Source organism: Lycium barbarum, chromosome 7, assembly GCF_019175385.1.
Source record: "Lycium barbarum isolate Lr01 chromosome 7, ASM1917538v2, whole genome shotgun sequence".
Lineage (NCBI taxonomy): Eukaryota > Viridiplantae > Streptophyta > Magnoliopsida > Solanales > Solanaceae > Lycium > Lycium barbarum.
In genome coordinates, this window is record NC_083343.1 from 100,189,976 (window position 1) to 100,202,275 (window position 12,300).

Here is a 12,300-nt window from a genome sequence, read left to right on the forward strand (position 1 = left end):
GGAACTGCAAGCAAGAACTATTCTCAGTTGACCGCATTTATCTCAATTTACTTGTTATGTGCACATTAATCTAAGTTAGAATGTAATAAACTAATAATCAACTAGTAGATATATGTATAGCTATCTGGAAACGTATAGATAAAAAAAGTGACGGCTTGGGTATCTATTTCTTCTTTTCTTTGGCTATTTTGTTTAATGCTATTTTACTCTTTTATGACATTTAACGATGTTTATGCTGTTACAGAACGTAATTTTTTGGTTTCCTGGCTAAATGTCTGTTTCACTAATACTGAAGGATTTGATTTATATTCATTCTTGCAGGGTTTAGGAAAGAGTTGCAGGGTTTAGGAAAGAGTTGTACTTCATCAAATTCTTCAAAAAGCTCTCGAAAGGTTTGTTAGGATTATTGCTATTTGCTCTCACTGTTTGTCCAGAAATGGAGAAGTTTTAAAGTCCTAAAATGAGCTTAACATTAAGCGAAGAACTTTTAGTTTGAGGCATGTTTAAACTTCATTTACTAAATACATGAATTATTTAATATTGTTGTGATACTTTGAGTCTTCAAATTTTGTAAACATGATCCTCCCGTGACAAGGCTAGTAATTCCAAATGGTAAATGTGAGATTCATTGATTAAGGAAAGTATTTCAAAGCACTTCTCGGTTCTGCTCTTTTTTGCCTAAAATTAGCAAGTTTAACCTCTCTAAAATGAACATAACTAAGTTTATAGCCACTTTGGGAAGTCCTAATGTGACTTGTGATTTCTTTTACCTCACCTAATGTTTGAATTGGTGAAATTTTTTGTATTCCTTACGATCTTGAGAAATTCTGTAAAGAATAGATTTGCCTCGTTTTGCTTAATTGATTTCTTGAGTTTCTTCCTTCTTTAACAACCAGAAAACTAAGAGAAAAAACAGTAGGTTGTTTAATTACCTTTAAATTTGGCTCATAAAGTTAGGGCTATTCTCTGTGTCATTTTTGTTTGATTACCCTTGCTAAAATTATTTGTGGTTGATGGCGCATTTTAGTGAAGTTGTCTGGTTGAGTAGGATTATAGTATCTATACCTGGTTGTTTTAATGTTGGTAATCTTTCTTGTCTTTACTAATTGTTTCCTTTGTTGATTAAGAAAGTTTATTATTACCTCCTTAAACTTCATAGCCAACACACTTTCTTTTTGCAGTTAAAAAAATTTGGTCTTAAACTCAACTTGTTTTCCTTTGGATGGCATTCTGATTGTCTTACTTATTTACAGAAAGTAACTCTAAGTTTCTTGTTTATTTTAACATTAAATAGGATTATGGATAATCTAGAGCGTGGTTGGATGTACGACAGGTTGGATGGTCCAGGGGGTATTAATTCTAGTTTCATAACTGGTGTTAATAAGTTTCTTGAGTTCTCATGTTCTCAGAGAAACCGCATGAGTGGTGACGATGTCAAATGTCCGTGTAAAAAATGTCACAATATTAAATTCATGGATGTTGAAACCGTTAAATTGCACCTTCAATCGTTTGGATTTGTTGAGAACTATTTTGTTTGGAAGTATCAAGGGGAAAAAGAAGTGACCGGTGAGATGTATAGTGATTTACATGGTGGTACTCAACTTGAATTGGGATATGATAATCCATATCGCCAAATGGTTTTAGATGCAGCTGGACCGAACTTTGGCCAGGGTTCGAGTAATACTGAACCTGAGTCATCTCATCACTGTGAACATTTGGTGGAGGAGGAATCTAATCCTTCAATGGAGGAGGAGCCTAATCTTGAGTCCCAGAGGTTTTATGATTTGCTACAAGTCGCTGATGCAAAATTGTATCTTGGTTCTTCCCTCTCTCAACTCGCAGTAGTTTCTAGGATGTTAAATATTAAAAGTGAGAATACTTTGTCACAGAGGGGTTATAATCAAATTATGCAACTTTTGAAAGAGGCTTTACCTGAAGATAACATAGAGCTTGATAGTTATTATTAGACCAAGAAGCTAGTGCGTAGCTTGGGTTTGCCTGTTGAAAAGATTGATTGTTGTAATTCAGGATGTATGTTGTATTGGGGTGATGATGAGGACCTAACTTCTTGTAAGTTTTGTGGCTATGAGAGGTATAAACGTGGTGTTGGTTCTCGTAAGAGGAAATTGGTCCCTTACAAGAAAATGTATTATTTCCCTTTGATTCCTAGATTGCGGAGATTATATGCGTCTCTTGCTACAGCTGCCGACATGAGATGGCATCACGAGCATATACAAGAGGAGGGGGTAATGCGTCATCCATCAGACTCTGAGGCTTGGAAGCACTTCAATGAAACTCAATCCTTTTTTGCTGCTGAACCAAGGAATGTGAGGTTGGGGTTATGTACGGATGGTTTCCAACCATTTGCTTAGACGGGGAGAAAATACTCTTCGTGGCCTGTAATTGTCACTCCATATAATTTGCCTCCAGGGATGTGTATGAAGGAGGCATACATGTTCTTAACTGTCATTGTACCGGGGCCACACAATCCTAAACTAAAAATTGATGTTTATCTGCAACCTTTAATAAAGGAATTGACTTTGTTGTGGGAGACAGGTGTAGAAGCATTTGACATCTCAAAAAAGCAAAACTTTTAATTAAGGGAAGCTTTGATGTGGACAATCAATGACTTTCCAGCATATTCTATGTTATCAGGATGGAGTACAGGTGGCAACTTAGCATGTCCTTATTGTATGGAGGAAACACAATCATTCAGATTAAAACATGGTGGGAAAACAACTTGGTTTGATAGTCATAGAATGTTTCTTGATCAAAATCATCCATTTAGGAGAGATCGTAAAAACTTTCTTAAAGGTCATACTGTTACAAGGCCACCACCTACCGTTAGAATAGGAGAAGAAATTTTGAATCAAATTTGTGAGTTGGGGATAAGAAAAGTAACTGAGTTAGATGCACAAGAAGTTAATAAGAGGATATGTAATTCATGCGGATGGAAAAAACGAAGCATCTTTTGGGATTTGCCTTATTGGAGTTCTAACTTCATACGACATAATCTTGATGTCATGCATATTGAGAAGAATGTCTTTGATAATGTGTTTAACACTGTTCTTAATGTTGTTGGCAAAACCAAAGACAATCTGAAAGCACGTCTAGATATTGCAAAATATTGCGATCGACCACAGTTAGCAAGGAATCCTGATGGAAGCTATCCCAAAGCTGCATATACAATAGAAAAGAATGAAAAAGTTGTCTTGTTCGATTGGTTGGAAGGTGTGAAGTTTCCAGATGGGTATGCTTCGAATATGAGTCGATGCATGGACACGGACAAATTTAAGTTATTTGGCATGAAAAGTCATGATTGTCATGTGTTCATGCAACGACTATTGCCAATTGCCTTTCGTGAGCTACTTCCTAGTAATGTGTGGCAGGCACTTACAGAGTTGAGTTTGTTTTTTAAAGATCTTACTTCAACTGTTCTTTGAGTGGTGGACTTGGAGAGATTAGAGGTACACATCCCACATATCTTGTGTAAGTTAGAACGCATATTCCCCCCGGGTTTCTTTAACTCAATGGAACATTTACCCGTGCACCTGCCATATGAAGCACGGATTGCTGGACCTGTACAATACAGATGGATGTACCCTTTTGAGAGGTAAATATAAAATATATATTCTTTAATGGTGACAAGTATCCAATAATTTATTGGTTTTTACATTTATAGGTACCTTCGAACTCTTAAAAACATGATTGGGAACAAAGCTAGTGTTGAGGGTTCCATTTGTGAAGCATACTTGATGGCGGAGTCAACACAATTGTTTTCTCATTATTTTGAACCTCATGTTATCGCACGTCATCAAAATGTGGCCCGTAACAATGATGGTGGTGTTGTAGAAGATATTGAAGGAAATGTTTCAATATTCACTCATCCATGCAAACTATCGGGAGAAGAAAAAAAGAGAGATTTGTCCCTTGAAGAAATCAAGACAGCCCAAACTTATATTTTACTAAATACTAAAGAGGTTGATCCATTTGTGAGGTAACATTATAAAGTTATAATTTTTTAAAATAAAGAATATATCCATATATTATGAGTTTCTATTTAACTTACTTTGTTGCAATGAAGCATGTATGTGCAACGTTTGCAAAAAGAGTTCCCGAATCTATCTCAAGATCAAATAAATGAGAGTCTTGAAACATATTTTTCTATATGGTTCAAGGAATATGTAAGCCTCCATCAATCATTATCTTTTAAACTATGACTGCTTAAAATGGCTTGTGAAATTTGACTAAGTCTTATAATTTTCTTAAAATAGGTTCGATCCAATCATATTGAGAACAAATACTTGCGTAGTCTTGCTCATGGACCATTAATAAGAGAATATGCTTATCCAATGTGTTTTGTTAATGGATACAAATTTCACACATTACGTCGCAGTAGTTCTAGATCAACAATGAACAGTGGAGTTTGTATATCGGATCCAAATGTTGGCGATTACTATGGACGGATACAAGAGATTATACAAGTGGAATACCGTGAAACACCTTTAAAGAAAACTACATTATTCAAGTGTGAATGGTTTGATCCAACTATGAATGTTGGTGTTAAGGAGCATAATCAGTACAAATTGGTCGACGTTAACCATCATCGTCGGTTTAACAAATATGAACCTTTTATTCTTGCGATGCAAGCAACTCAAGTGTGTTATATGTCTTATCCTAGCACAAAAAAGGACAAGGATGATTGGTTAGCTGTATTGAAAGTCAAACCTCGAAATGTTATTGAATTACCTGATGAGGAAGTGATCACAACTCTGGAAGTGGAACTAAATCTTCCATTCCAAGTTGAAGAAGTTGAAGTCCATGAGATAGATATGAATATGACCATTGATGAAGTTATACTCCTACATGATCCAAATGGGGAAGCAATTGAAATGGATGAACCAATTGATGATGGATTGTTTCCAGAGCATCATGAATCCGAAGAAGAGCATCAAGACTCTGAAGAAGAATCTACAGAAGATGAATATGAAACTGAAACTGAGGAGGATGATGAGGAGGAGTTCGAAGAAGAAATAGATACTGACTAGTGTGTTGATAGGAATGTGCCACTGTATCTTTATTAACCTTTGTTTGTAGTAATATGTTTTGGATGTTATAAGTATGTGATATGTCTACATTTGTTGGTTGTCTTGGATGTCTAAGCTTCTTAGTCATTTTCATAATGTATGCACAATCCAAAGACTTTTTCTTAATATATCCATTGCTTACTATGCTGAAAATCTAGCAATAATTCTATGGTTTTGCACAATTTAATTTACTGTCCATTTTTTTGTGTGTAATCTTTAACGAAAACAGTTTGCTTGTGATGATCTCTTTCATTTCTGTTTGTCGCATCCACTGTGATTTCATTTCTTAACATTGAAGGTATTAACCTGAGTTTACTAATGCAAATGGACCTTTTGTGGAGTTTTGACTTCTTTCATTTTAACTGATCACCTTTTATATACAGCTTGACATTCATCCTTTAACTTTCCTTATAAAAATTTCATCAGGAAAGTGAGGATCCATAAACCTAACATGTTTTTGTGAATTTGGTCACAGGAAGTTGGTCGAATTTCAATAATAAAAAGCATAATTATTGTGCAAAACCAATAATTTACTGCCCATTTTTTGTGTGTAATCAGTGGTTTCAATTGCTTACTCTCATGCTGATTATCTAAAAGATGATTCCCTTTTATTTTTTCTTCTTATAGATATGGCCCGTGGCAGAGGTCGAGGTAGCATAGGCCGCGTAATCAAGACCTCAACTAGAGGTCGAGGTAGCGCTGGTCGAGGTAATATGCCTTCTGTTCCTGTTCCCACAATTAGTTCTCAACAAGGTGGCACCAATTCCTCAGGTGGGCAGGACCAAGTTCAAACATGTCCTACTACTACGCCACCCATTCAAACATCAGGTCATGGCAGCACCCCATCCATTTCTGAATCATCTCCTATAATACCTAATGAGAGCAACGTAATAGGCGAGGGTGCGTCTACTCAGAGAAACGCAATAGGTGAAGGTTCATCTGCTCAGAGTGATGCAGTAGGTGAAGGTGAGAGCAACAGTAACGTGCAGCGGACACTTATTTTTCTTTCTCCTTTAGGGTTAGTTTCTGCTTGCACCATTATTATTTTTATACTGTAATTGCTTTATAATAGACTTCATATAATGTCTTCAAATTTGTCCAGGTTGGAACCATTAAGATTATGCTCTGAGACGATAACTGAGATTTTCAAGAATGAAATTGAGCCTAATGGAGTTAACTGGAAAAGTGTCTCACAAGAGACAAAAGATTTTTATCTCGGAGAATTCGAGGTATAATAACTGAAATGTTTGTCACTAACTACTGTTAGTGTTCAGAACGAAAAATAGATTTTTTTATTTAACTTTGACTATGAGATGTAGAGCTTTATTATTAATCGTAGCTGTCATAGTAAGTAACCAAGAACATGTCTAATAATCCCTCTGTCTCAATTCCTTGCAACACGGGCAAAATCTCATTCTTTTCACCTGTTAGAGAAAGCTGCAGTTCTTTTACTTTCCAGTTTATTGGGTGATTGATGGTGCTTTTCTTATAACTCATGTCTTATAATGTTTCCTGCTGAGATGATGAGTTTATTGTTATACTCTACTCTGTAAAATTATTTCAGAAGGCATTCTATTGGGATTCTTCGATTGATAGTGAAGTGAGGAAGCAATGGCGTAGAAAGGCAGCGAGAAGGTACTGTGATTTCGTTAGCTCAATAAAAGGTGAGGGAATTCGGCCAGTTTATGTTCCGAAAGAAACATGGGAAAGTTGGAATAAATATTGGGCAGATCCTAAGGTTATTGAAAAATCAAAAATAGCTTCAAAGAATCGTCGTGGCGGTGAGGATGTAGCTGCTAGTGGGACTCACACGGGTGGCTCTATTTCCATCGGAGAGCATCACAAGAGACTTGTAAGTTAATTATGTGGCTTTGGCGTTTGCCTAACTAAATTGCCATCATGAAGGTGAATGCCTCATCAGTTGCTGCAGTATGTTTATGTTGGCAAGTTTGGACTTGTATGTTATTTGTTATTTTCGGAAATTTAGACTGCTTCATCAGTTGCAGGTTGAAAATGCTGAAAATCTATATAATTATATAAAAGAATTGGCCTTTATCTCTAATTTTCTCACTAAAAAATTTGCTGAGCAATAAAAATAGCATATTTTCACTCATTAATTAAGTTATTTACTCATTATTTCGGGTATAGTGAACCATCATGCATGTTGGTTCTCGCTACCCACCCTGCTATGCTCACAAAATTAATATTTCTGCATTTGACAGAATTACTAAAGTTGGATATGTATATTACCCCAAAAAGCTAATGAGGGAACCATGTTAAATGTAGCACCAAAATGCATTTACGGCACCTACTGCATTATTGGTTTACTCATCTGAGTTGAGGCCAGCTTTTGTTCTCTCTTTCTTTGCAGTACTGATGGTGGCTCCATAACTTTTTCTGATAATTAAGGGAATGCAAATTAATTTCCTTGTATAACTACTGTACTATCAAGAACAGATTTAGTTGAAGTGCTTGTTTCATAAGATGGGGTCAGTACCACCCTTCTACTGTCTGCCCACTATTTTGTATATATTACATCTAGGGGAGTTTATCATCTGAGGTGAGAAATGCTGTCAGGATTCGTTGACTAAAGTGCTTAATCATGTTCTTACGATGCTTCTTATCTTTAATAGTCCATAGGTTTTTTAAACTAGCATTATGGATTTTGCAGCTTATACCAGTAATAAATGGATTTTGGCGTAGTTATATTTGTTATGTTTAGTAGTTGTGGACTGATTGCGCATTTGAGGATTTACTCATTATTCGGACTTGCGATATAGCCTATTTGCGAACAAATTCTGAAGATAATGATTAGGATCGGTTATCCATTGACTGTATGGGTTCATGGACCGCCACAGACTAATTAATATTATTAGTTTTTAAATTTTTTTCTCTCATTTTCACCATAACTTTTTACTGATTTCCTGCCTTCAATTAGTTTTTAAATTTTCATGAACATATTCTAATATGGACACTGCATATATAAAAGGAATATGTCAAAATATATTCTCTACTGTGACATTGGTTGTTGTTTTTGTTGGTTTTGGAAGTTACTAAACTATGTATATTTTTTTCTTGTATAGGCTATTAAAAAGGGTCGAGATCCAACACCAAGTGAGGTACATTTGCACGTCCATACACACGGTCATGATGGAAAATCTTTTGTTGGTGAGCGACCCCGAATCGTGCATGTGAGTCCAACATTCTATAATCTTCTATAGGAAGTTTCTTTGTTTAGTCCCATCACATTCAAGAAAAGAGCGAAAGCCAATGGCTGATAGCAATATTAGAAGCCAAACCTGATCGAACTTTTTATCCCTCATAGAGGTCTTCATTAAAGTGCTATAAGTAACCACATTAGGACTAGTACCCTACAGAAATAGCAGCACCACTATCAGCAAAGCCTTTACAATCTGCTCACATAATCCCTGCACACAAGGTAAGTTTGTTTAAAAGATGGAATCTCCTCCAAGCTACTTAAAGATACTATCTTAAACATAGTGGGAAACATTAACTACATATATAAATGATGCTTATAAGGAAACCAAGAGTAAAAGCCATGCCAGAAATTAAGACACAGTACTAGATGGGTAAAATACTTAATCACAACAAAAGTGTGTAAAAAAAACCCCGTCTGCATTCGCTAGTTTAATTTAAACACCAAACAAGTCTTGATAGGGCTTTGTTAAACACTGGGTACGAGTAAGTTTTTAACATACTAGATGGAAAGGGAATGGTTAAATATCAACTCAACTACACAACCATTTGCAAAGCAATCTAATACAACATTAGCACTACCATTATATAAAGTGGCAGATTTACAGTCATGTACTGTCTGATTTCAGTTCAGTTTTTTTATGTTAACAAATATGTGTTCTGAACACTCATATTCCTTTAGCAGAGTAAATCAATAATTTTGCTTTTGTTTTCTCAAAGTAGGCTTATTTCACTTCAACTTACTTTTATGTCTTTATCTGGTTCACTACCACCTGATCTTCAGTTTTGTAGTTCACTTCAATCACTTGATCTTTCTAGGAAGTCACTTTCAGGTTCACTACCTATTCAAATTTGTTCTTGGTTACCTTATTTAGTTAATCTTGATCTTTCTGGTAACTCTTTTATTGGTTCTGTACCACTTGAGTTTATTAACTGCAAATTCTTGAACACCTTTTTGCTAAATGACAACAAAATTGCTGGATCAATACCATTTGAGATTGGCAGGTTGGACCGGTTGAAACGGTTTGGTGTGTCAAATAAAGTTCTTTCTGGTGTGTCAAATGTAGAGTTGGGAAACTTTTAATATTTATCTTAAAATCCATGTCCTTCTAGTGATCTAAGTAATGCCTGTGTTTTTGGATGCTTTTATCCTAGTATATCATACCAACCGAGAACCGTTGGATTTTATTATCATTGAGTTGGGAATTGGGCACCATCATGTTAATGTAGTAAATTTGTCAATTTTGTATACTTCTGCAAGTAAATCACCTGTTGGTATGCTGACTTTAGTTTCATTACTTTAAGCATCTTCTTATGGCTGTAGAACTCAAGTGTACATAAGTTGGTTTTTTATATCAATGCTTGCAATGGTCTATGATGTAAGCTCACTCATCTTCATCTATGTAAGCTAGTTGATTCGAGATAATTTGTTTTCTTAACAGATCTATAATTGGTTTATTTGAACTAAGTTTTTTTTTGTGTAAGCCGCTGTAATTCTTTGGCTCCTTAATGTTGAATAAAGAGTTGGGTTTTTATCTATGCACCTGTTATCTATATGAATTTCTGGTACACCAAAAAATGCAGCTTCTCCTACTCAGGACTTGGGTCCAGTCTTTACCATCTACTCTTCACATCCGCTTGTGTGAAATTTTTGTTTGGTAGTAACTAGTGATTACTAAGTTCTGCACAGATTCTTTCATTGATCTCTGCTCAGATTTATTGAAGAAAATAATGGACTTTGTGGGAACCCACTTGGAAATAAATGTAGTAAGTTGAGTAATAAGAGCCTTGTTATTATTATAGCTGTTGGTGGTGTTGGTGCTTTAGGATCTTTAATTCTTGGATTTGGGATTTGGAGATGGTTTTTGGTTTAGCCAAACTAGGAAGATAGAGAGCTTGGTGATGGTAAAGGTAGTAGTAATAATGCTAGTGATTGGGTTGAAAATTTGAGAGTTTTTAAGACTGTTCAGTTTACATTGTTTCAAAAACTTATTAACATGATTAAGCTTAATGATTTATTAGCAGGTACTAATTCTTTTGATAGTGGAAATATTGTAATTTCAACTAGGAATGGTGTTTCTTAGTATTGGTGTTAGGAAGGGTGTTTTCAAGCTCGTTTGGCCAGCAAGGCTTGTTGCGGGTGCAACTAGAGGACTTGCTTGGAGAACACTTATATCTTATTATTTAGAAAGTGATTTTCTTTTTACTAGCTCGCGAGCTTGCTTTGCAATTTAGTAGTTGCAGGTCAAGCAATTGTAGATGAATGATTATAGTGATCATAGTGCTTATAAATGAATGATCATAGTGATCATCTTGGTCACTTGCTGGATACTGAACCAGTGAGACAGTTTTGTTATCAAACCTGGCAGTGCACTTGCTTTTCCATATTTGCCAGCATATGACAATTGGTATGCATTGTAAAATGGTTTTATGAACCTCATTTTTAGGCTTTGCCAACCACCACTTCATAGCCTTTTGTCTTAACCTGTCCATGGATCAGATTAATTCCACATGAATTGCAGAAGAAAGTCCAAACTTTATTAGCAATATAACCACAACTAAACAGATGGTAACTAGTCTCCTCATAGTGATTAGTAGTACAACAGCTACAGATGGAAATTTTGAAAGCCAGTTTCTTGTGCCAGATGCACATGCCAGTTATTTTTATGAGGTAATAGAGGAAAGAATAATTGTTTATTGTGTGGGTGTGTGTTATGATGAAACATCATTTATTGGTTTTTTCTAGGACCAGATTATTTATTTTATAGATAAGTTAATTGATGTATGTTTAGTTAATACTGTTGGTGTTTCATTTAGGAATTTTCACTGTAATAGTTTAATAACGGTTTTGTTTAATTCAGGGTGGTTAGTTTAGAAAGCACCAATCTGGTTATATTGTTGATGTTCAGCTTTTGAATTGTTGTCTGAACTTATCAAAACTTAAAAATAAAAAATAAAAAAAGAAGCTCTGCTTGCTTCCTTCAGTGAGACAGAGATATCTTGAATTGTATTCAAGCTTTCAGGGCATTATTCTTGCTGTATTTAATGGTTCTCTTACATGTGCTTACTGTTAGTGAAATGAGTTTAACTAATTATCAATCTCTTTTACAGGAAAAATATCAAGAAATACTACAAAATCAGTCACAAACTCAATCTGAAGTTGATCAATGTCAAGCCTATTACGAAGCCGTAGGAGGGGTAAAGAAAAGAAGAATATATGGTCTTGGATCTCAAGCACATTTATATTATGGGCCAAATCTTCATCCTTCTTCTGTATCTAATGCTACGTCCTCAGTACCACCTCCGAATGCTCAACCAGCAGCGACAGGAACTTTGGATGAGTTAGTGACGCGATTAGTTCCTGCATTGACTGATAGCATAATTCCTGCACTGACTGATCGCTTGCTTCCTATTATTGTTGAGTGGGTACGTGGATTGAATCCTTTAGTCTCTTCTCAGATGGACACTCCTAATGACCATCCATCATCTATGGCACCTATAGTTTCAGCTCCAGCTACTGCCAACATTGATCAAGTTCATGCATCAGTTTCTGATGATGATCGTGGCTCTCCAGTCTCTCATTAGTTAGTTTTTTGGTTTGGACTTTATGGTTGTTAGTTTTGTTGTTTGGACTTTATGGATGTTGCATATGATTTTGGATTTTTCGGTTTGGATATTATCGTTGTGGATGCTCCAAACTTATTTTGCATTTTGCTATATATTTTGGACCTTGTAGAATATTAGTTTCTATTAATTAAGTTATTACATGAATATCTAATATATGATTGGACAGGTGTATTTAAAATATTATATAAAATAAAAAATAAAAAAGATTTGCGACGGATTTCAAATGTTGCGACAAATTATTCTTCGTCGCCAAAAGGAATGCAGAAATGTTTATTAAAAGAATTGGCTACGGAATTAGCGACAAAAATTATTGGTCGCCAATCAGAAAAAACGACGAAATAACTCATACAATTAGCGACGGAAATTATTA

General features: G+C 35.3%; 2 protein-coding genes across 2 annotated transcripts; both read left to right on the top strand.

The window, feature by feature from the left end:
• Positions 1 to 226: 226 nt before the first annotated feature.
• LOC132601653 (uncharacterized) lies at positions 227 to 12,020 on the top strand. Its single transcript, XM_060314730.1, has 7 exons — positions 227 to 247; positions 329 to 392; positions 5,715 to 6,105; positions 6,190 to 6,316; positions 6,652 to 6,939; positions 8,171 to 8,278; positions 11,415 to 12,020. The coding sequence occupies exons 1-7, from the start codon at positions 227 to 229 to the stop codon at positions 11,886 to 11,888; spliced, it is 1,473 nt and encodes a 490-aa protein (XP_060170713.1). The 3' UTR covers positions 11,889 to 12,020.
• Positions 2,544 to 3,989, top strand: LOC132603638 (uncharacterized). The gene is made up of 2 exons (XM_060316777.1): positions 2,544 to 3,613; positions 3,683 to 3,989. Exon 1 carries the CDS (start codon positions 2,613 to 2,615, stop codon positions 3,441 to 3,443), a length of 831 nt encoding a protein of 276 aa, XP_060172760.1. The 5' UTR covers positions 2,544 to 2,612; the 3' UTR covers positions 3,444 to 3,613; positions 3,683 to 3,989.
• Positions 12,021 to 12,300: the final 280 nt, after the last annotated feature.

What these genes read in the sequence shown, in the direction of transcription:
- LOC132601653 (XM_060314730.1), top strand. Translation starts at nt 227, where the DNA reads ATGTTTATGCTGTTACAGAAC. An exon ending in ATTTTTCTTTCTCCTTTAGG is followed by an intron (nt 6,106 to 6,189) that starts GTTAGTTTCTGC and finishes AAATTTGTCCAG; the next exon opens with GTTGGAACCATTAAGATTAT. An exon ending in GAGAGCATCACAAGAGACTT is followed by an intron (nt 6,940 to 8,170) that starts GTAAGTTAATTA and finishes TTTCTTGTATAG; the next exon opens with GCTATTAAAAAGGGTCGAGA.
- LOC132603638 (XM_060316777.1), top strand. Translation starts at nt 2,613, where the DNA reads ATGTGGACAATCAATGACTTTCCAGCATATTCTATGTTATCAGGATGG.